The following is a 26,418-nucleotide window of genomic DNA, read 5'->3' on the forward strand; positions in this document are numbered from 1 at the left end:
AATTTTTGTTTTAAATTTTTCGTTTCAAATTTTTGTTTTGAAAAATTTTTAGTTTCAAGATTTTTGTTTAAGTTTTCGTTTCAATTTTTGTTTTGATTTTTTTAGTTTGAAAAGTTGAAAAAAAAGTTTTAAATGCCAAGAATCTTGTTCAAAGTTTCCACCTAATTCCTAGAGAACATTGACCAGGGACTTCGTCGCGCATTAAAACCAAATCATCGATCACGTGACTGTACTACACCCGAAGGGTCCTACCAAATTGAAAGGGGATACCCATCCATACCTTATAACCTTAATTGAGTCAGTAACCGAACACGTGGTTGTACTAAACAAATTTGGTAATAGGACCACCGAAACATATTGAGGTCCTGTACTATGCTTCAATTGGACAATTTCAGTGGACCCCCATTGCAAAAATTTAAGAAGGGTGCCCATGTCTTATGATAAGAAATGAACCCCTGTAATCATAGAATCTCATCAAAGGGGATAAAATGGACCAAAAAACAAACACGTGGTACAACGTTTATATTTTGGCAATTTTTGTACCCCTAAAAGGGAACGATGTGGACCATCCAAATTTATCATGATACATATTGAGGTCCTGTACTATAATACCAAATGTTGAAATTGGGCAATTTCCAAAATTTAAGGGGTGGGCCAAGGTACCCCTCCCGGGGTGCACCAATGTACCCATGTCTTATAATAGATAATGGACCCCTATACATGACCATATAACCATATAAGGTAATAGGACCTCATCCAAGGGAATAAAATGAGCCAAAAAACCAAACATGTGGATGTACTAAAATTTGGCAATTTTGTACCCCTAAAAGGGAACGAGGTGGACCACCCAAATTTATCATAATACATGTTAGGGTCCAATACTATAATACCCAATGTTGAAATTGGGCAATTTCCAAAATTTAAGGGGTGGGCCATGGTACCCCTCCCGGGGTGCATTAATATACCCATGTCTTATGAAAGGTAATGGACCCCTATACATGACCATATAACCATATAAGGTAATAACATCTCATCAAAGGGGATAAATTGAGCCAAAAACCAAACACGTGGTACAACGTATTGCTTACGTTTATATTTTGGCAATTTGGTACCCCTAAAAGGAAACGAGGTGGACCACCCAAATTTATCATAATACATATTAGGGTCCTGTACTATAATACCAAATGTTGAAATTGGGCAATTTCCAAAATTGAAGGGGTGGGCCAAGGTACCCCTCCCAAATTTCTCAAGGGGTGCATTAATATACCCATGTCTTATGAAAGGTAATGAACCCCTGTGTACGCCCATATAACTATATAAGGTAATAACACCTCATCAAAGGGGATAAATTAGGTCAAAAACCCCCGAAATTTGAATTTTTGGCAATTTTTTACCCATGAAAGGGAACGACATAGACCCCCAATACTGATAGAGGTACATACTATGGTCCTAGGCTACCATACCAAATTTTTAGATTTGGCAATTTCCAAAATTTAAGGGGGGTGGTCCTATGTACCCCTGCCAAAATTTAGGGGGTGGGCCAAGGTACCCCTGCCAAAATTTAGAGGGGGCGGTCCTAGGTACCCCTAGGTCATTGACCCCGGGCCAAGGTCACGCCCATATAACTATATAAGGTAATAACACCTCATCAAAGGGGATAAATTAGGTCAAAAACCCCCGAAATTTGAATTTTTGGCAATTTTTTACCCATGAAAGGGAACGACATAGACCCCCAATACTGATAGAGGTACATACTATGGTCCTAGGCTACCATACCAAATTTTTAGATTTGGCAATTTCCAAAATTTAAGGGGGGTGGTCCTATGTACCCCTGCCAAAATTTAGGGGGTGGGCCAAGGTACCCCTGCCAAAATTTAGAGGGGGTGTTCCTAGGTACCCCTAGGTCATTGACCCCGGGCCAAGGTCATTGACCTTTGACCTATGACGTCACAAAAATTTTTGCTGACTCAGTTCGCCATACGCGGACCACTACTACTGACATAAAACTCAAAGATTTCATTTCATTTTCATTTCCATTGTAGCTCTCCCCGCAACCAGTGTTGCCAAAATGTTGACAATAAGTTTGCGAAACGAGAGGTGGCGACTCGAATTTTGGGTGAAAAGTCGCTATAAAAAATAATCGAGAAATTCATTGTCTATAAGCATTGTTTTAAAGTTGTAGATGTAAACTAAACAATATGTTCTACTCACTGCCGCAAATCCCGGGGGGGGGGGGGATGACGGATACATGTCCCCTCCAATCTTGGAACTGAGGGGGAGTTTTCCCCAATAATCCGATTTGAAATGTGTTTTTTGGGAGAAATTTGATGATTTTTGTCCAATTGCTACAAAGGAACGTGAGATAAAATAGACGTCTCCCAGAATAAGCCTCAAATCTGCAGCTTCCCAATGCTGAAGACAACTCTGATACTCCACAACATTGTTTTTCAACTTCATAACTATTTTGGACATCGCAAAATAAAAAGTATGGTAACGGTCTTACCCTTCCCCCCCAATGTTGAAGACAGATTTGCGCCGCTGGTTCTACTCACATCTTTGTAAACAGGGCGCAACCAATCCTTGAATTCAGGGATCATTTCAGATTGTTTCGGGTACTTTTGTTCATATTGTGGAGTCAAAATAGTTCCGAAATAATTAACACTACAGTACTTACGTTAAGCAATTTTTGTAAAAGAAAAACTGCAGAATAATTAAAAGACCCCAAAGAACAAATATAACAAACATCCACATCGCCTTTATTCACGCATCTATAGCTAATCTTTTTGCTATCGGTAAAGATGTATTACGTGTGTCTCTCAACGGAAACTGCGAACTAAAGGACATCAAGTTTGTAGTTCTTCTTCGTTAGAGGACAAGGGCAACATAACAATGCAGGATTGTGGGCCAGTGGGTACGCTGTATTTCCAAACTCTTCATCACTTGCGCTGATTAAAACAAACAAACAGAAAAAAGAACAAACAGAAGCATTATTAGTTCAAAAACTGTTTTGAACTAATAATGCTTCTCTACAGATGAAAATTTTGTTTGCGGCAAAAAGTCGCTAAATGTATAAGTAGCTGAATCGTCATTTAAAAATCACCCATAAAAGTCTCCAATCGGAAAAATTATTCGTAGGGCGACCATACGTCCCGTTTTGACCGGGACAGTCCCGTTTTAGGGGCGTTTCCCGGCCTTCCCGTCAGTAGATGGAAAAAAGTAGTATTCGTCCCATTTTATGTAAATGAAAGAAGTAAATAACAAACCCAGTACCTTTACTCCTTTTAAAAGTATTAATAACAACAAAGAGGCAAAAATTGAACTGAAATTCCCTATATTAAACATACTCTATAGTTCGTAGTACTGCTCGAAAGACAGCAGAGATTTAGCAGTTGGTTGTGTGTTGAACAAACTTCAACGTGTCTTTCCTTTTTCATAAGTACCCGCTCAGTAACAAAGAGAGAGAGAGGGGGAACTCTGATATCAAGGCACTGATAAATGAAATTTTTGAGTTTTACGTCCCACGGCTAAAGGAGACGGTGATGATGAGAGATGAATGAAATGGTGGAATGAAGAAAGTGGGAGGAAACGGGAGAACCCCGAGAAAACCCACGCACACGGTGTTTGTACACCACAAAGTTCACTTGGCGGGAGCAGGGTTTGAACCCGGAACCCCAAGCACCAGAGGTGAACGCTCTACCACTGAGCCACCGCGGCCCCAAGGCACTGGTAAGAACAAAGGTAGATCTAAAAGCCAGAACCTATCCCGTTATTAACTGAAAATTTTATGGTCACCCTACGCTATCGTTGAGGTCGAATTCCCCTGATTTAGTGACTTTTCCCAAAATTGGCAACATTGACCCCCACCGAACAACACCAAGTCATCTGTAGCCTAGCAAGCATAATAGTGGGACGTAAAACTTTTATTTCATTTCGAACAACACCCCCAGAAACCTACTGTTATACCATTCCCAAAACACCCTTTTGTACAATTCTCCCTATTCGAAAAAAATTGTAAATAGCAGGGTTCATACATAAATATGGAACTCAATTTCCCTGAATTTTCCAGGTTTTCCAGGTATTAATTTTGCAATTTCCAGGTCTAGTGGAAGAAACTAATAATACGAGAAGACATAAATTTTAAGAATACTATATTTATATATTTGAGAATGGCCACCCTTCTCCCCAATGAACGATTGCAATTAAATATTGAGTCACAAGAAAATAAATAATCAAAACAAATAAAATTTAAGTTGAAAAATATTAAGTTGAGAAGCCTACTAAGGGAATTAATTAAACACTTTTGTTCCATACTTGAATACATTCAAAATATATAAAAATATTGGGTTGGGAAAGAAAAAAGGGCCCGCGAGATTTTAACTGATTCTTGTAGTACTCGACGACAGAAATCGATTACTGAAAGAATTTTCAAAATCGGCGCAGGCAAATATGGAGAAAATCATATTTTCATGTACCTGTTCAAAATGGGGAAGGAAAAAGGGCCCGCGAGATTTTAACTGATTCTTGTAGTACTCAACGAGAGAAATCGACTAGTGAGGGAATTTTCAAAATCGGCGCAGGCAAGCATGAAGAAAAACCCATTTTCATGTACCGGATCAAAATGGGGAAGAAAAAGGGCCGCGAAATTTTAACTGATTCTTGTAGTACTCAACGAGAGAAATCGACTAGTGAAGAAATTTTCAAAATCGGCGCAGGCAAGCATGAAGAAAAACGCATTTTCATGTACCGGTTCAAAATGGGGAAGAAAAAAGGGCCCGTGCGATTTTAACTGATTCTTGTAGTACTCGTCGAGAGAAATCGATTAGTGAAGGAATTTTCAAAATCGGCGCAGGCAAACATAGAGAAAATGGCATTTTCATGTACCGGTTCAAAATGGGGAAGGAAAAAGGGCCCGCGAGTTTGAACCGTTACGATGTATGTTCACGAATGTGCTCGTCTTCTCAAATTTAGTTAATTACTGTAGCACTGAAACATGTGACACAGAGTCACATTGTGGATGACTCTGCAATCGGCAACCACTGCACATATACTCCTCCAGTCCCACAGTTTTATTATTTCGATCCATTCCTCACGTGCTAACGGCATGGTTTAACATCTGCAAGAAAGAGGTAAATGTAACGTTCAATTGGCAATAGCTTTTCACCAAATTAAGCTGCATGAAATCTGATTGCATTTTTGACATACTGAGAAAATTCTAGCCCGTGGCCATATGTATCACATATCCCACCAGTTCATAATAAAAATTTTGAACACAAAATTACGGTCGTCCGTGTGATGTACTCCCAAAAGGCCTAATGTGTATCACCCACCTCACATTCAATGAAACCACATCCGTGTAGAATTTAGAAAGGAACTTCTTATGATGTATAAAGTATGTCTCAAAAGTTCCCTGACATAGTGTAACTCTGTTATTATCAGAGTTACAGCAAAATGTAAGAGGAAAAATCATATCGAAATATGACGTTTTCAATCTAAAGTGAACACTTTTTTTTTTTTCAAAAAAAATCGGACGAGATATTTGTGCTGTATACTCTTTATGCACCCAAATTTAAATGAAAATGCAACGTTGTCATTTACCTGGACCCACAACATAAGTGAATGAAGTTCCTGTCTGAAACGGGGGCTGGCCATCGAAATGTTGGCGCAAAAGAAAGTAACTTCATTCACTTATGTTGTAGGTCCAGGTAAATGGCAACGTTGCATTTTCATTTCACATTAGGCGCATAAAGAGTGTACAGCGCAAACGAGTCATCCGATTTTAAAAATTCCTTCACTTTAGATTGAAAACATCATATTTGGAGATGCTTTCCTCTCCTACATTTTGTTGTAACTCTGATAATAACAGAGTTACCCTATGTCAGGACTTTTGAGACACCCTGTATACCTTATTTAATGTATGTTTTATGTCACTATAACTGTAGTATAATTTAGTTTGTTTAAATTTACAATTTAATATAAGTAGATTCGGATTTACATGCGTAGGATTTTGTATGCATCTAACTAATGAATTCTTTTATATTCATGCTTCACTTAGTGACTTGGCTTTGGACTGCAACTGATTATTGTAACCCATTATTGCTTGAGAAGAAACAAGATATCCGAATCTTCATTTGAAGAAATCAAAGGTCTATTGGAAAGCTGGGGATTACAATCATTAATTTCTACATTTCAAGGTGCGTAAATTATATATTCTGTGTTTCTTGTTAAATTACTATTACTATTATTGGGTTTAGAATCAATCAAGCACTTCATGATATTTTATGGGGATCAAGATGGGTGCCGGATAGATAAGTATTTAAGCGTCAGGTTCTTAATTCTTTTCAATTTAATATTTAATCAATGATTATTTTCTCCCTCGTTATTCGGCCAAATCGTATTCCAAGATCATCAATTTTCATTACTCAATTCTGACCGTCAACCTACATAGCATATTCGTAGGACGTAAAACAAAGATTTCCTGTTATTTTTTTTGTTTCTATCTCTTTCCTCCATAGCTGTGAAAAATAACGCCTTCAGCATCATAAATTTGTATGCTACTTGCGCCTTCAGTCGTCTACTCTTCGGTGGCTCAGTGGTAGAGCGTTCACCTCCGGTGCAGGGGGTCCCTGGTTCGATCCCAGCTCGCGCCGTGTGGACTTTGTGGTGGACAAACACCGTGCTCGTGGGTTTTCTCGGGGTTCTCCCATTTCCTGCCACTTTCTTTATTCCACCATTTCAGTCATTTCTCATTATCACCGTCTCCTTTAGCCTAACCAGCATAACCGTGGGACGTTAAAGATTTCATTTTTTATTAATCTCAGTATTTTATAGTGTATTCTTAAGCTTAAGGTGATGTATAATTAAATTTTGAATTCAGTTAACTTATTTTATTTCTCAGATTGTTTTTAAAATGAATGTACAAACGTTTATTTTCATTCTTGAGTGTTTAAAGTGATGTATAGTTATTAAACATAGTATTTAATATTGTACTCTTAACGTGAAAGTGATATACAGTTAACTTTTGAATTCAGTTAACATTTTTCTTTCTGAAATTGCTTTAAAAAGTATGTAAAAACGTTTCTATTTTCTTTCTTGAGTGCTAAAAGTGATGCAAAGTTATTAAGCTTACTACTTTATATTGTATTCTTAACCCTAAACTGATACACAGTGCGTTTTTGAATAAATTATATCAAGTTATTTGAGTGACGAATACTGGTAGAAAATCCTGACTACTACTGGAACATTTTGATTTTAAGGTGACGACTACTGGTGCAAGGATTTTAAAATATTGTTTTTCCTTCAACGGCTACTCCTTTTTGAATTCTGACTATATGGTCATTATAGGAAGGATCAGTGAGTCCTTCCAACTATGGTACAGCTCCGACAGATTCACGATGCTCAGAGAAGAGACAAAATAGTATGTTTTCAACCTTAAAGTGAGAACCATTGGCGTTTTTACCCTGCTATGCAAAAGTAAGTGAGTACTCCAATGGGGTTCCAATGCGGTACCTAATTTCTGCATTTTAGATATTTGGAAATACATGTCTCTAAAATGTAAACAACTGATTTTTTTTTTTTTTTAACTGAAAACTGCAACTCGGTAAGCCTTATGGATACCGAGATATGGGAAAATAAAGAGCGATACTATAGGTATGTGGGACTTGCATACTTGACGCTAGAATTCGGAAATTGAATTAAAATATGACTAACGGCTATCAAGATGTTGTCAAATAAAGGGAGGACCAACACAGTTAAGGGGTTTTAGTGTTAGATACTAAAATTTCCGAAATCGGTCATAGAAAGTTAATAAACACCAGTAGCAATTTCATCTTAAAGTAATTAGATATCTTCAGGGGGTGTTAGAACATCATGGAGTCTACCAAAATTAAATTTTAAAAGCTTTTGAAAATATAATCTGACATTTGTAAACAATATTTGAAATATGTGTTTACCCAAAACTTCCAGCTAGTACATCTAACATCTGGAGAAACACTGAAATAAAAGCGTATGAGATCTTGAAATTTCGGAAACAATTATTGGTCGCAACAAAATTAAATCAGATGGGTACTTCTATGGGTTAAATGAGTACCTTAGTACAATTTCGATCGAAAATTTAGTTCAGTCCTAGGTTTTCTTCAGGCAATTCCAAGGGTTCATCGAGCTGTGCAAAAGAATGAAAAGTCGCTGTCAATATCTAAGATAGTCGAGAAAATATAAGGAATTATATATTTTATGACGTAAAAATAGATCTTTATGGATTTGTACTTTTGGGTCTTTCCCATAAGAAAAAAATTCAGGAAACTACTGTATATACCTTAATAGACAATTCAATGGACGGGGATACAGTAGCTTAGTGGTAGGGTTTTTAACTAGTCTTCTTTTGCAGAAACTATTGGAGTTTTCACTTATCCCATAGAGATACGATCATACTTAACTCCCTATTTCATTTTAAAATTAAATAAAAGGAAATATTTCAGTGTAGCGACCCACGATTATGCATTTTAGTCTCAGGGAGATTACGATTAAAGCAAGTGAATGTTGTTGACAGAATTGATGGAATGCAAAGGTGGGAGGAGAGGTAGTACCCCTAGAAAACCCACGAATACGATGTCCACTACAAACTGACGGCCGCGGATCGAACCACGAACCCAATACACCAGAGGTAAGCACTCTACCACTAAGCCACCGTGCTCCCGCCCATTTAATTTTCTATTAAGGTATATACGGTTGTTTTCTGAAATTTCTTCTTACAGCAAAGACTCAAAAGTACAAATCCATGTGGGTCTCTATTTTTACGACGTCATAAAATAATTTCTTATATCTCGCTTGCTATATTAGATATTGACAAAAAATGTTCACTTATTTCAGAGCCCGATGAACGCTTCGAATTGTCCAAAGAAAATTTAGAGCTGAATTAATCTTTCGATCGAAATTGTACTGACAAGTCTGAGGTAGTCACTTAACCCATAGAAGTACCATCTTATTTAACTTTTGTTAGGATCAATAATTGTTTTCTGAAATTTCAAGATCTAATACGCTTTTATTGTATGGTGTCTCTCTAGCTGCTAGATGTACTAGCTGGAAATTTTAGGTAAATACATATTTCTAATACTCTTTACAAATGTCAAAATATATTTTCCAAAGCTTTTAAAATTTAACCTTGGTAGACCCCATGATGTTCTTAAACTCCATGGAAGTACCTAATTACTTTAAGATGAAATTGCTACTGATGCTTATTAACTTTCCATGACCGGTTTCGGAAACTTTACCACCTAACACGAAAATCCCATAACTGTATGGATCCTCCCTTTATTTGACAATATCTTGATAGTCATATTTTAATTAATTTTCTAAATTGTACTGTCTAATATGCAAGCTCCACGTACCTATGGTGTCGCTTTTTATTTCACCATATTTCGGTAACTGTTAGGCGTACCGACTTTCAGTTTCGGCAAACACACACCTCTAACGTTCTTTAAAACGTTATTAAGACATATTTTAGAATATTTAGAAATGAGAGTTCTGCGAATATCATGGTACCCGAAAAGCCCCATCAGGGCGTGTGTGTAGTGTATTTAATTGAAATTACTTTTGAGGTTGTTGTAAGCCCTCGTAATTACATTTCCGAAACTGCACCATCTAGTACTCAAACCCCACACTTCTATGGTGTCGCTCTTTATTTTCCCATATCTCAATATCCATAAGGCTTACCGAGTTGAGGTTTTCGGTAAACAGATGTCAGTTCCTTACATTTTAGAGACATACATTTCCATATATCTAAAAAAATACAGACATTAGATACCCCATGGTACCCCGAACACCATTGGGGTACCCACTTACTTTTGAATAGTAATACATTTTGAGTTGTTATTCAGCATCAATAAACACTTCGTAATTTTTCTATGTGCAACCTAAAAGTCCATACCTGACCGAACAGATTTTGTCCATTTAATCTCAAAAATGTTAAGATACTTTGTATTGTTAAGTACAACCAAGTTGAGCACACCGAATGTAACATTTTAAATGTTTTCTGATTTTTGTTTCAGGTATTTCGTGCATCAAACCAGGATTCTGCTTGAAAGACAGTGAAAAGAAGCAGTGTAGGTTGTGGCTAAAAGTACGTCCTTTCTGAAGACAGACCCAATTGTACTTACATTCTTTTGTACGAACATATAACCCTAATAAAGATACTGTACTACAAATTATTTCTTTCTTCCATAAATTAGAATAAAATATTGTCTCTGTTTAAAGAAAATGTTTGTTACTGTTAAGTCATTTCAACTCTTTTTCTCTGTAATAAGAACATTATCTTTCGCAATATTTTTTTATCTTCGTGCTATTACGTTTGAATGAAGTAAAATTCTATACGAAGCACTATTATTTCAGACATGCATTAATAACTAATGTATTGTTCTGTATGTAAGACAATGTGTATACTGAACATGTCTAGCAAAGGTGTTGTTTTAATACAGAATCTGTAACTCAGCTTTTCAGTAGTCAACTTTATTGGGAATCCGAAGAAAGAAGTAAAAAAAAAAAAAAAAAAAAAAAGTTCGACTTACCAACGTATATGTGTTCGAATTCTGGACTAATCCAAATTATCCAGAGAAATCATATATTTTTTGTTGCAATTTCAGATGTATCCTTTATCCAAGTCGTATGAAACGGAGACTTCATACATCGCTATACTTTGTATGAACTATGTTCCGTATTTACTTAATCACTTTGTAACTTTCTCTAGTGTTGACAAGGCCGCAGGTGTCAATCGAATAGTTTAGTGTTTCAGTCATGTCACCTTGTGACTAAGGTACGTCCTGTCGGTATATATATATGGTACTGGGTTCAAGTAGCGATAAAATACATTTTTAGCATTAAACAAATGCAAAAGTCTACACGAAATGAGATACCATGATCTCTGACTTACGGATAACACCATGAACTAATGGTACTGAGTGTGATTGAGTTTACTAGTTACTATCTGGCTAAAATCAGTGTTCCTTTAGCTATAGTTCTTTTCGTGCTCTGAATTGCAAAGTTTGAAATAACAGTTTTAAATTATTGTATATATATATATAATGTCTTCCGAGTAATTCTGAGAATCATTGCTCTTTCTTTAAGCAATGTATGAGACTGTTAATCCGCTCGTTGCTTAAAATGTTGCACTAAGAAGGATGCACCCACGAAAATCCAAATTTGCAGAATGTCTAGAGCAGGGAAGGATAAATATGTTTAGTCGATGGCTGCACAACGCCTCCGCTGTCACCACGTTGTCGCACAGCGAATACGGCGGACGTTTAAGAGTATTCTGCACTTACTATTAGGTATCGGCCTGGGAACTTTGGCGCAGCTACCCAGCCTCCTTCTTGGTGTTGCATTTTTATGGCGAGTACTGAGTAGAAATTATCTTGTGAGCGAACACGTTTTCAGCTGACACCATACATTAATTGTTGCGACATTAAAAAAAAAAAAAAAAAAAAAAAATACCTGTTAATTAAAATGTACAGAGAAGTTGTTTGAGTTTGAATATAGGATTGTATATGGCTGTGCATTTTGCATTATTATTAAAGTGCTGGAACTAACTAACAACAAAGCATATGATAAATTCTTACAGTAATATATCACATATTGATTTACTCTGTATGAAAACGAAAATAGTTTAACATATGGTTAACCTCCTTTGTGCCCATAATTTTAAAATTAACGCTTGTGTCACTTTTCAACACTTGGCTTTGCAGTAGCTTCCCAACGAATTAGCAGGAAATCCAAACTTATAGGACACCCTGCAGGTAAATACATTTCTTTGGACACTTTCACTGCTCCAAACTAAGATTGTTAATTTTATTATTATTGGCACAAAGGAGATCAAACATATTTTAAGCTATTTAGTTTTCATACAGAGTAAAACAATATTTGACAACATTACAGTAAGAATGTATCATGCATTTTGCAGTATGTTGCAGCACTTTAATAATGGTGCACTATACGTACAATCTAGATCCTGCATATGTCCAATCCATATATTACAAGAAGGCAATACGTATGCGATACAGGTAAAATCCGTATATTTCATATGGACAACCTATTAGCTATATACATCCAATCCATACATTACATATGGCCAACCTGTACGCGACATACGTATAATCTATATGCTGCATGCATACAGTCTGTAAGCTACATATGTGCACTCTGTATGGTGCATATGGATATTCTGTATGCTGTATCTGGACAAGCTGTGTGCGACATAAGGAAAATCTGTATAATACATACGTACAATACGTATACTGTATCTAGTCGTACGTACGGGGCACAAGTACAATATAGATGCTGTCTTGGGGTTGAACGAAAGAAACATACGTAAAGAACGTATATTGCATACTTCTTGAAATTATGCTCCGTCCTGATAGTCAGTGTGTGTCGTCATTATTAACCCACATGCTACATACGATCCTGACGTCACAAAGCTAGATATCACCTCCGTATATATTTGTTACTGCAGATGACGTCACACGAATGACGTCATTGCACTTATGCAGACAGTGCGTATAATACATACTTTTTCAGCTATACGTTTGCTGCAGGATGTTATATACGGTTGTACGTTAAGTCCAGAAACTACAGGAATTACGAATGTAACCTACGTTTTTAAGTATGCCACCTACATTTTTTTTTCTCAGTGCACATGAGAAAAGAAGCAAGATACACAAAGCACAAGAAAAAAATCGACTCAAGGGGAAAGAGAAAAAATATTTGAAAATACAAGAGTAAGTCAAAAATTATCTGCACTGTAGCTGTAACTTTCCTTATATTGTTCTCACTGCTCTCTGTCCTCGTTTATTTTATGCTACGGAAGATCGATCCTAGTTCCTCCATTTGTCTTCCTTTTGTTGCAGACAGATCATGGCCGCTTCATTAGAAGTTTGCACCAAAGACGAAAAACGAACAGTGATCCGGTTTTTGTGGTCGGAAGGTGTATCAGAAACCATGACTAACTTCCAGACGATTTTTCACTTCATCAGTAAGTAGTCTCTCGTCTGACTACCAGAACTATGTCACATGGACGCTCAAGGTTGCTATCATTTGTGGCCCTAGATGGTCGTCCGGCTCCTTCGTCGTGCGTAACACTTGTGTGACCATTTTTTGAATTTTTCAATCAATTCGTAGACACTCCGCTGCGGCAAGACACTGTTCAAGTATTGTGACGAAAGTCTTCGACAGATTGCGGCCCTTGATACACCTCTGACCACAAAAAAACAGATCACTGCTCGTTGTTCCTGTTTGGTGCAAACTTCTGATGTGGTGGCAATGATTTATCTGCAGCAAAAGGAAGACAAATGAAGGAATTAGGGTCAAACTTTCATAGCATGACCATAACAACATAACAATAAAATAAACGAGGACACAGGTCAGTATGAACAATGACAAAGCTAGACATAGCTGTCTAACAATACAAAAGTTAAACAGCTATGGAATGACCTCATATCTACTTGATGTTTTGAGAGGTTGAATATGAAATGTAATTTAATATTACAAGTTATGAGAAAAATTTTGATTAACTAGATAGATACACTTTAGATAAACTAGATAGATGAACTTTACAAAACTTAAAGATATAAAATCTCAGAAACTGACGGCCCATCCGTATCACCAATTTTTTTTATACGTTTTCAGCTAATATTAATTAGTTTATTGAGATTTTAAAATTAAAACCACCGCAATAAAACAATCCATCACGTCCATACCTACCGGCTGGCTATAGTGTTCGTGCCTTGGAATGATGGGGTCACAAACTTGAATCCATCGTACAGTTAGTGCTCGTTTTCCTGAATGAAGTTCACCTAATACTTTCCCACTTAAAACTCCTATCTTCATAACACCAGATGAAATTGAAGTACCAACAACATCTATGACGTTTTCAACAGAACATTTGTCCGAGCACTGATTTAACTTAGCATTCCTTGGATTGGATGACTGTATTGGAACTAGTTAGTGCATTGATTAGGAAATACGTTACAAAAGAAAGCTGTATGTTAGAAATACATGTTTTCGACAAGAGACTACAAATAACATACAATGAAAGAATTATTGGAAGGCAGTTTTTAATGAAACTTCGCAAATCCATTAGGAATTGAAACTACTATACCTTAAATATCTTGAGGTTGTTCTGTGGAGAAGTGAGCAACGCTTTTACAGCTTTCTTCATTCTACCCGGAGTCCTGAAAATAAAATATATGTGTTATTTTTCAAAAAAATTAAAAAAAAAATAGCTTAGTGGAAACTACCTAACACATATTTAATTTAAAATTTAATGAAAAAAAAGCAAAGTATGAATACATCCTGACTTCAGAAAGACTTTTATGTTGTCACATGGCTAAGAGCCTGACATACTAAAAATAATACAAAATGTTACCATTTTTCTTTTGCTTGTTTTTCATACGTGAAAGGAGAACACACTATACAAGGATAGATTTTTCGTATCTTTTTTTTTCTGGATACAAATCAAATTATAAATAAATATGTGTCGACTCAGTAAGAAACATTATTAGCTGTATATGCTATCTACCGACATATCTCAAAGAAAATTTGTTCTAAGCTAAGGATATAAACGTGCTCAGCTTCCAAACACAATAATGCATTCCAAAGGGAATTGCTCATCGGCTTTGTTTCTTTTTTCATTTTTATCACGATGTTGCAGAAAACAAAGGATAGCATAACAATTTCTCGTAAGTACAAAGTTAATGTTCTTGATATCGTCTTTGTTCTTGCTTAGTTTATGTTTGTGACGTCACAATTGATTTGAAGATGTATTCTTTGACAATGGTAAATACATTTACAACAGAAACAATTTGAATGTTATTGTTAAAAAAAAGAAGAAAAAGGACCTAAGTGACTTCTGTTGGAGGGAGATGAGTTACGGCTTGTTTCAGTCTTTCTGGGGGTAGACACTTTTCTGCATCACAAATGGCCTTGATTGAACTACAATAACAGGGCAAAATAAGCTCGTAATATCTTAATGTGTTCTAAAAACGTACTTCAGTGATTGACTTGAGTACTTTTTGATAATGATGCGATGTTACGAAATCCTAACTCGCATTCACAAAAGCTCTTCACTGATTTCTGTTCTTAACCAACCGGATCCTGTTTCTACTTTGTATTCCTATTTTCCTGCGAGATACATCTTAATATTCTCTCCCTATCTCTGACTAGATCTTCCTAATGGACGTTTTCCTATTGGATATCCGGTTAAAATTTTGAAAGCGTTCCTACGTTCTTCCATTCTGGCTACATGAACCTCCTAGACTTGATAACCCTAATAATGTAGGTAAACGGTATAGATTATGTAGTTCCTCGTTATGAAGTTTCCGCTATTTCCCATTATCGTTCTTCTTGGGTTCGAACATTTGCCTCAGGATTTTATTTTCAACTACTTCCAGACTGGTTCTTCCTCCAAAGTAAGCGACAATGTTTTGCACTCATATGGCACAACAGGCATGGTTATCCTTTTATTTATTACACACAACAAGCATGAAATATTTTAAGCTTCAAATTCTTCGGCAGAATTCGTGAAGATAAACGATTTTGGGCTTAATAATAAATCAAATTTCATGGTCTCAGTTGACACACTATGAAATCCTTATATCGTTAAAAGATACTTCATCCATTTATTTATGTAGGATGTTAAAAGTTGGTAACCGTTTATCAGGAAATGTTTTCCAGATGAATTAACTTAGCATTTCTCAAACTTTCTTTCAGAGGGGACAGCGTTTATTAGTTAGAATGTTCTTCGGGTCACCTTATTCTTGTTTGCTTCGAATATACACTTAGTTTTGCGATATGTTAATATCAATAATTATAGTTTTAATTAGTATTAATTAAAATTATTTTAATATTATTTTGGCATAAATCAAGAAAATAAGTTTTATAAAAAAAAAATAATTCCAAGCTGGAAGGGAAAGTGAAAAACGCTTGCATATATTGTAAAGTTCTGTTTGTGCAGGAGTAGGTAGAGCATAGATAGAGAAAATTGTAAGGCATATAGCGGGGGCTGATGTTGAGGCATGTCGGCTACATAAATAACATATAATAGAGGAGATAAAGCAGATCCTTGGGGCACATCGACGCGAAGTTCAAAGGTGTGTGACTTTGCCATGTTGATCTGAACGAAAGCCTGACGCTGATATAGAAAATTGGCTATTAATCGGACATAACTGTCAGGAAGCAGACGTTTGAGTTTATAAATTAGCCCCTCATGCCAAACAGTATCAAACGCTCGTTCAGTATCAAAGGAGATCCAAACAGAAGGTAAACGCTTATTAAAATGGTTGACAAGTAATGTAGAAAGTTTAAGTAACTGGTCAGCAGTGCTATACAGTGGACAGAATCCAGTTTGAATAGTTGGCAATTTGTTCTCCACTTGTAGGTAGTGATGTAGCCGTTTTACCATAAGGCGTTCTAGTGTCTTGCTAAACACGTTAGTAAGTCTAATAGGTCTGAAAGATGACATAGCAGTTGGATCTTTGCGAGGTTTTAGAAAGACCACAATTTTAGCAAGTTTCCAATGAGTTGGAAAATAGCTTGTAGATAAAATAGTTGTATAAAAAAGCAAGTAAGACTAGAGACGCCACAGGTGCCTTAAGCAGTTGATGATACGTAATTGAGTCTGCTCCCGGAGCTGTGTTGCGACGGCATTTTAGAACAGCTGTAATATCGTCTGATGTTATTGGAGCAGTGAGTTGATTGGTGGGATCAAGGTGGTAGTTGAAATTTGGTTGAAATTGTGGTTGCATTAGAGAACCAATGTGTAAGATACGGGTGTCTTTAGGACACGTGAACAACGATTTAGTGCGCGGAGTGAAGACTCTCTCAAGATATGTACCGAAAGCAGTAGCCTTTTCTGCATCCTTCGTTGGTAATTGGTCAGCATCAGCACATATGATGGCATATTGTGGGCCCTGTTTTTCAAAAGTGAGACTTTTAAACGCGGGCATCTCTGGCGGGGGGAGCGAGGGGACGCGTCCCCCAATATTTTGAAGTACAAAATATTCAATATTTTATTCTAATATATTTACTAACGGCATAATAAGATATAAATAATATTTCTTTGGAATATAATATTCAGGCTGTAAAACTATTATAACAGAGTTCTTGGTATGTCTCAGGGGGTCCGTGAAGATAAGATGAAGGGTAACAAATTGAATTGAAGATAATGCACAGGTTGGGCTAGGTTGCAGTGTTGGTTGATTATTATTAGTATAGATGGCATAGTAGTAATTTATTATGTATGATACGATCAAGTTTCAGTAAAATAAAGTATACGGAAACTTATATTTAAGTCAACATTTCTTGGAAGGACGTTCAAAGCTCCTATCAAAGTACCAAAGGGGACTGTGACTAAAAGAAGGTTAAGAACCATCGGATTATGACATAATATCAATGTAGGCCTAATATTTTTATCCTCCTTCATTAGTCAAATAATAGTCCTTCAGGGTAATATTTGGAAGCTCATGAATGCAATGCAATGAGCTCACGAGTTGTGTCTTGTTTTCTCAATCAGTTATAGCACGAGGAAATGTTGTTGCTGTACTTGAATCTAATCTGAGGTCCAATAGACAATGTCACTAGAGTAAAACCACTTTGTCCTACAAGATGGTTATACAGAGGTGACCAGATGCGAGAAATTCTAGTTAAGTATGATGTTATACTAGAAATTCTGCATGATATTTCTGAAACCGAAAAACAGAATACAAGAGCTCCAGGTCTTCTAAGCCATTTCGAAACTGGCATAACGTTATTGGAGCTGTTACTTAGACAGAAAATAATCGGCATGCTGGAACTTCTGAATAAGTCATTCCAAAGTCGGAAACAAACTGTAACAGTCTTGATTAAAGGAGTTGAAATTGTTTCAGGAAATATCAAGAATCTATGCAACGAAGAATGTTTAAAAAAAAAATAATGCAAGAAGCTAATGACAAAGTAGAAAAATAATAACTTGAACCCCTTTTTATTGCTAAGAATGAAGAGAGTACCAAGAAAGTACACAGGGCCGGTAGATGCGTATTATAGGGGGGAAGTAATATGCCATCACTGATGCAGCTGTGAAAGACCTAGAATAAAGATTTACTCAGTCGGATTTCCTGCGTCTTCGGCAACTAGAAGATACGCTGTTATCAGGTGTGGTCGAACAAGTTGACATACTTGAAAATTATCCAGAAATAGATGTAGCGTCATTTTCCCTTGAGATGAAAATATTTCTGCAGAAGACTGGTGTGTCTTGTATCAGTGATGCTCGCAAAGTACTACAAGAAATGGAACCAGAAGTTCGAGCTATGTTTAAAAACGTTGAAAACTTACGGCGTCTTTTGATTTTTCTGAATGCGAAGCTGAACAGAACTTTGGCTCTATTCGAAGACTAGAAGCACAATAATACATGAGAGATTGAATCATGTTATCATCTATCTCGCACATGATGATTTACTGGACCTTCTGAGCCTAGACGAATTAGCAGACAGATTTATTGCAAGCAGTGACCATCGCACGACAATCTTTAGTTCAATCACAATTATGACCATCGCACGACGATCTTTGGTCTACTCACCATTAAAAAATACGTAACTAAAGTTAATTCAGAAGATTTTGTATTCCTTACGTCATTATGTGTGAAAATTTGCTTTTTCGTGTTGATTTTTTTAAAAATTTTATTGTTCAATATATTATTGAATAGCTTCGAGATAATTTAATTTTGTTCACTCTATCACGGACATATGTTTAATAAATAGATAAAAAAAAAAAAACTGACGTGACATAATCTAAAATTCCGCCGAGGTACTAATATTTAAATAACTTTTTGATGTCCCCCCTCAAATTGTACATGCCAGAGACGCCAGTGCGTTTAAAGGTATTCCAGAATTTAGTGAGATTTGTTTCTTGGCGCAAAGCATTACAAGAGATACTCCAGTCTAGTCGTTTGCCGGCTACTATGTAGTTCTGTACCGTACACTGGAATTGACACTGCAGAAGAAGAAGTCGGCGGTTATTTGTGCAACGAAACTATGTTAAATACTCGTATGAGCGCCGGAAAAGACCGAGAGCGCGTGCTGGTAAACAAGATCTAGATAATTCGCTGGCACATTTAGGAACTGCGTAATCCGTAACATGAAAGACTATGTCAGAGTAAGTGAGAGAGTTTCAATAGATTCAACTGCGGTGAGAGTAGGTGCAGGAGCCGGCAGATGTTCGGTGATATAAATGCTGTACTGATCCCATCGAGCTTTGCTAAAGATATATCTTGGAGTGTGTGGTGATGCGGATGCAATAGATTTCAGACGTGGAGTTATACAGAGAAGTATGGGGAGATAATCACTACCTATGGAACCAAGGAATCAATAGTAGTAAATGGTAACAGATTATTAGAGATGATTGCTACATCGGGGCTAGTGCCGCTTTCCGGACGAGTAGGATATGGTAATTGCAATAAGGAACTATGAGTAGATTGGAGAAAATCGTGAAAGCGTTGTTTCTGAGCTGCTGTAAGAGAATAGTACTTGATGTCTGATAAGATGTATGTCCTAAAATTGAGATCTAAGTACGTCAGAAAGCGATACGGAAGTGGCTGTGTAGATCGAATATAGATGGTGGTGATGGTAATAGTAGTAGCTGGAAAATAGAGTGTCTGTATGACGTGTTCGGTATATTGCTCGGGAGAAGGTGGTATGATATGACCCCTTGGAAGAGAGTGTTTAACGGCTATTGCTGCACCACCACATACGATGTTTTGTGTCAGGTCAGAGCGTGTTAGGTCATAATGTGGATGATAGAAGCGGTCAGATCGTTTTAGAAATGTTTTATTAGGAAGGGTGCTATCTGCATTGTGCTGAGTTGCCAAAGTTTCTAAGAGAAATCGATTTTTATGTAGCGAACGAACATTGCAGAATAACAATGAAATAGTCTTCCTTCTGTGATCTGTACTATTCATGATGGATGTCAGTATGAAAATGAAAGTAGGTACACAGGTCAGAATATGTAGCTGCCATGTGAAGCTGGAATATATCAAAGGCGTCTTTGGTTGCATGATTTAAATTAGCCTCACATTGGAAAGTGTGTACGTCTGATGAGGATCTTAGCTAGAAGATCGAAACGTCACATGTAAATGTGTTTTTATATTAAATAAGTACAGTCTTGTTCAGCAGTGTGTTTTTCTGATTTTATTCGCAAGACGTATGACTATGATTGTGTGTCAACTGGAAAGGCATTCAGTATGTTTTCCACAGTAGATGGTGGTAAAAAGGATGTTTATGTTGTCACTGAGCTACTTGTTGGACGTGATAAGACATGGACGCGTAGAGGTACAAGTCTCGGGTTTATCTGGAAGTGGTTTAGGTTTGCCCTTACACTTGTACGAACAAGTTGGATGTTCCCCATCACAAGTGTTGCATCTGGAAGGTTCGGTGAGCTTAGGACAATCTTTCAGTTTATGATCTCCTTTGCAATGGGAGCAAACAAAAGGATTTGTGCATTTGTTCGTTGGATGCGCATTATACGTTAAACAATTTTCACACCGTAGTGGGAGAGGCGGGGGGTGCGCGAAGACTCCACCCAATGATGGCAATGGTAGATGTAGACACCGTTATTTAGAAGATCGTCTACCAGTGCTGGATCATCTGTTAGTAGTCTGACCATATATGTAGGGCCATTAGCATTCTTAATACGAAGAGCTCTCCCATCCTGTTTTAGTTCTTCTAGTACGTTTTGTTCAGTATATGTAGGATTAACTCCACGGATAACTACAGAGAGTAATGGAGTACGCCAAGGCGGTGATGGAGTTTTGATATTAGGAGTTTTAAGGAGTTGAATTTTCGTGTTAACATCAAACATTGCTGGTCGCACTTTATAGATTAGATGTTCATAAAGATGGGGATTCTTTGTTTTTAGGATGATTCCGTTAGAAGTCTAATTGATGGAGACCAAGTCTGGAACAGTATCGTATTAGTTTTTGGTAGAATTTTTTGATGTCCATGAGCTCAGCAGGAAGATTGGTAAAGAGAATAGCGAAAATAAAAGTAGGGACAACGTCCACAGCATCTCCAGAAGTAGATGGCTCAGATTGAAGTTCGATGCTGGCTGTACTAGTTCTAGGAGGACTGCGCAAAGCATCTGCATACTTCAGTTGTTTAGGTGAGCGTGAGCGGTCTCTGTTAGGTTCTCGAGCTGGTGAGAGGCTAGATGTAGATGTTTGAGATGATGAACGTGCTCGCGCCTGTGGGCGGTCTGTTGGTGGCCCATAACAGTTTGTGGTAGTTTATGCCGTTCAACTCGATGTTCCAGCGGATCAGGAGGACCGGCATTAGAGCGACTACTTACGTACTGCCTTGAATAATTTCTAGTGTAGTTCGAAAACGTCAGTAATCATAAAAGAGGTTAGTGACTGATAGGCTAGCGTGCTAGCAGCGAAGTGCTGCTGCATTCCCAACTTAGAGCGGATTGTCAACCCTGGTTAGAAGAACGAGATGGACAACCAAAATATATAATATACACAGGATACTGACGCTATGAAGTTGATAAAGAGACTGATTCCAAAAACTCAGGATAAAGTACTCCGATATACTAGTTAAAGAATGCAGAGCACTCGTTATAACCAGTCAAAAATTGGTACTAAAAGACTCCTTCAAAAGATGAAAATCTATTGTCGGTTCCTTAAGTAGCGTGATTATACAGTTCTCCTGAATGCGTATGCTACACTCAGTCCTCGATTCGTATAACCACTGACTACTAGAAGGGTTAGACAATTTTTACAAGTATTAACTGTCGTTGAAACCCTCTCGGCTATATAGGCACTCCATGTGAGACGGTGGCGCTCCTGTTCCCTAGTCGTCATGTGATTGGTGGTGTGCTGTTATCTCCATCGTCTGTAGCTGTAGTAGTCCATAGTAAAGTGCACGTAGTTGTTGTTTATACATAGGAACATGTGTTGGGTGTTTGTAAACACAAGAAAGTGGGATATTACAATATACTTTCCAAACATTGTTCAAGTTTCTCAACTACAGTGTGTGATACGCAGTTCATTTCAATTCCACTTTTTCTGTCTCCTTTGGACTGACGGTAACCTAAGAGGATCAGACAGAAAACTTCGAGAACAACTCGTGGTTCATGAAGAAAAACTGATGTAACTGACAAGGGGATCAAGTTTTGTAAAATGTTAGCAGCACGCAAGAGTTCACGGGACCAATGGAAATAGCATTTTTGCCTTTTCAAAAAATCGGAAAAGGAATTTCTGAAACTTAATCTTCATATCAGTGAATTCCCGTAAAAAACCATATTACACTTCCAGCGTCGTCGAAATATCTTTAAGCTGAGCTTTCTGTGTTAAAACTGTACGCGTTCTTTAAAGCTAAGTTTCATGACAATAATGTTACTTAATTTTAATCTGAGGTTTGGCTGACTACAGGTAGACATATCTTGCTTCTGCGAAGAACAGGGTACCAATATCAAGAACTAATTCATCTGTAAGAACAGGGGCGTAAATAAGGCCCCCGCAGATCCCGCATTGCGGAGGGGCCTCAAGCCATCAGGGGCCCCCAAATTGTGAAGTGGGAAGTAGGGTAGGGGCCCTCACTCCACGCTGTCTGCGGGAGGGCCCCCTAAGACTTTAGTTACGCCACTGTGTAAGAATAACAAGAAAACAGAAATTATAATCCAGAATTTACAGAAGAATTTATAATCCACAAGTGAAAGAAAGAAAAATTCAAGCAAGAAATGGATGAATCTGAGAAACTTTCCAAATTTTACTTCATAAACTTTAGTTCTCAACTTCATGCAAAACATTGAGCTCTTAAAACTTCCGGTCCATCATTTTTTTTTGAAACAATCGAACGTCAGTGTATTTTGTATTTACAAATCCGAAAACAGGACTCGCACATTATTACGCTTATCATGAAGAAGCTCACAGAGAATCCTAACGAGATCGGTCAGTTTCTCATAAATTAATTACATCATGAAATATGTGCCTGCTGAAGTTGACGAACTCCATTTATTTGCAGATAACTGCCCACAGCCGTCAAGATACGTAAACGAATGTATACACTTAACGACGTATGTGAACTTATTTTCAACACCACACAAAATCACCTAACACTGTTGTACTTATAGATGAGCCAAGTTACCTGGAAATATTGCATTTCAAAACATGGTGGCCTCTAAACTAGAAGTGTGGTACCTTTAGAAACCATTGCATTGCTATTTCTTCTTTACATGGATGATCTCCCTTCCTTCTTTTCTTTACTATCTACGGACATGCTTTTCTTCGCCGACGATTGTAAAATTTTCCATAAAATCTCTAAAACAGATGATGCCCTACGACTTCAATAAATTCTTACTAAACTTACTGACTGTTGTGCGATTTGGAATGTTAAACTGTGTGCTCAAAAATGTTTCACTCTTAGTATTTCATGAAGAAAAATAAAATTTATCACCAACATTGTATTAATAACAGTCCTATCGAAACAGTTGCGACACATAAAGACCTCGGAGTATTATTCGATGAGAAGCTTACATTCGCTGATCACATCACTGTTAACGTTAAGAATGAAAGATTTATTGAAATTCGTGATCTCTAATCACTCAATATTTTCTTCAAAGCTTTTGTATCTCCAAAAATTGAATATTGCTCGCCGATATGCAATATGCCCTGTGCTTCAAACTTCTCCAGTTTCGATTCTGTTCTTAACTTTTTTTCTTGCCATTGTCAAAGAGTTCCTTCAGTGCGTAGTCTTAATAAAACACAGTTCCTAATATACAGACTCCACTTACTCGACGCATGGTGGCAGACTTGCTGCTTTTTCACAAAATTATCAATGGTAAAATTAGCTCCGAATTTATTGGTTTATATTCTCAATTTTTGTGTACGTTCTCGCCTTACTCACAGTCATACGTTACTAAGGTATGTAACACCCAGACCATCAATTATACAACGTTCTTTATAGTTCAGACTGGCATCGTTGTATAATAGCTTATCGTCAGGTGTTGATATTTTTGACTCTGAAAATCGTTTTAGAAGCAAACTAAAGTCTCTGTAAATGTGTACATATTATATACACGTTTTTGTTGTTGTTGTTTCTTATATACTTTACCTTGTTTCAGTGTAAAATGGGCATAGATCTGTATCTGAAACACATATAAAAATAAATAAATAAATAAGCAGAGAAGAATCACATTTCGAAGTACCATTATTTTCAATACATGTTTAGAAAACAGTACAAGCTAGTGAATGGATTGGTAGATTGATATTTCCTCAGGCATTCACGTTGAGAAAGTGCAATGGTGTAATGCTTGCTTCCGGAAATTAATTCACATTATTGCCGCAGCTTACTATGTTACCCGATAGTCATTCTTATATATATATATATATATATATAATGTATACCTGATAGTCCTTCATTTTATTGACAAAGCATTTCATTTACCAAAACAGCAATTTATATATATAAAAAATTGAAAATCACTATGTTTGTGACTCGAAATCTCCTGAACCGCCCGACCGATCTCGATCAAATTTGTAACACGGATGAAGTTCGAAGCTGGACTGATTTTAGACTATTCACTTTGACGGTAGAACTTAGGGGGAGGGGGTATAGATATAAATAAAACTTAACAACTCCTGAACCACTCGACCGATCTTGATCAAATTTTCAAGATAGATGAAGTTCAGGCCTGGGATCGTCTGTATTATTTAAATTTGACAGAGCAACGTAGAGGAGGAGAAGGAGGGGGAGATATATATATAAAACTCAATTTACATAAGACTGAAAGTTGCTACTTCTGTAACTTAATAACTCTTGAACTATCGGACCGATCTCAATCAAATTTTCAAGATACATGAAGTTCGGATCTGGAAATATTTTTGTAATTTCAATTTAACGGTAGATCCTAGGGTGGGGGATAGGAGGGGGGCGTATAGATAGAAACTAAACACATGAGATACGGAGTTGTGCATTTAAATTTTCATTTCAACCCAGAGAAGCGGGTAATATATGCTAGTGTATTATAAAAAGGGTCCTTAGTAAAGAAACTTCTATCTTCTCTCCCTTTTAAAACAGGCAGCATCCACTAATGAAAACCACCTTAAACAATTATAAGTTTAAAGTAGCATGACAGCCCGGAATACTCTATATCGTTGCTTGTTTTTTAAGCAAATCAGTTTTTCCATTTTTCTTGATACTTTAGTAAAGTGACTCGGATCGCTTTTTACAAGAACGTATTCATTTAATTAAGTGGTATCTTCTTGAAACTACACAGTTTAGGATTATCTTTTAAAATTTGCAATACGGTAGAGTACCGATTATCCGAAATAATGTGGACCGGATCTAACTCGGATATGCAAAAATTCGGTTAACACGGATGGATACATAAGAATTTCGTATAGTATTTGTTATTGTTGTTTACCGATTATTTCTCTTTACTTGTATTATGTTATTTATTATTATTGTATCTATTATTTTTATTGGACATGCAGTACCGTACATACATACGTACATAAGTAAAACATAATACAAATAAGGCACTGTTTAGCATACAGATATCATTTTTTTAAGACAGTACCTTCTCGATCACGATTAAATCACTCCTGTGACTGATTCTTTCAACATTTACCATTTTATTGTCATCTCCGTCACCCGAACTGTTATCTCCTGTGACAAAATTTACAATGGTCTCATCAGTCACTTCATACTATTCATCAACTCGCATCCAATCACTTATATCTTCATTTGTTACTGCCTCTGTAACCTGTACCCTGTTTAAGAGATCTACTCAAGGATGTTTTAAAATATCGGATCTGCCCATACGTATCTTCATCATATAAACTCAATGAAGCCGAAAAACAATCGAACATCGTCTGAGCCGGCACGTATGATTGGCTACTCTCGTTTCCGCCATGATTGTTGGCTCGAAACATTGCGATCTTAGTGGCGCAGAGTGGGCAGAGTAGGTGTGGCGAAGCTGTGACGTGTGGCTTCACGATTTTGTTGTATGGGCGGATCCTCTATTTTATAACATCCTTGGATCTACTATACTTCTGTGCTTCTAAAGTCATGGCCAATGTAAGCTTGCAGTGACGTAAGCACTGGCCCACTCACAATCAGAAGGAGAATATTGTATTCATGCGCGCGAACAGGAGAGTTTTCAACAGCTGACAGCCAGTGTGTGAAGTGATGAGTAGGAATCGAGACAGAGCTTCCGATTGACCAAATTATATCAGCCAGTCACGTTCGAGGATCAGTTAACAAACAATACAAAAGAAACATCCGAAATTCCTTTATCCGTGGGATCCTTGTTCTTTCCATTCAACCAAAATTTACACACTTTCTGGCCGCAATCAGAAATAAGCGCTCTAATACTGAGCCATCGTGCCCCAATATAAAATGGACGAGA

The 26,418-nt window shown here is 37.0% G+C and overlaps 1 protein-coding gene across 7 annotated transcripts in view; it reads right to left on the reverse strand.

The window, feature by feature from the left end:
• Positions 1 to 26,418, reverse strand: part of Ipk1 (Inositol phosphate kinase 1) — a 794,094-nt gene that overhangs the window by 49,992 nt on the left and 717,684 nt on the right. For all 7 annotated transcript variants that reach the window (XM_081761268.1, XM_081761270.1, XM_081761269.1 and 4 more), the window contains one exon: positions 14,141 to 14,213. In XM_081761268.1, coding sequence (XP_081617394.1) covers positions 14,141 to 14,213 — 73 coding nt within the window. The remainder of the gene's footprint in view (positions 1 to 14,140; positions 14,214 to 26,418) is intronic.

Source organism: Thermobia domestica, chromosome 6 (genome assembly GCF_964235325.1).
Source record: "Thermobia domestica chromosome 6, izTheDome1.hap1.1, whole genome shotgun sequence".
In the NCBI taxonomy this organism is placed as follows: Eukaryota; Metazoa; Arthropoda; class Insecta; order Zygentoma; family Lepismatidae; genus Thermobia; species Thermobia domestica.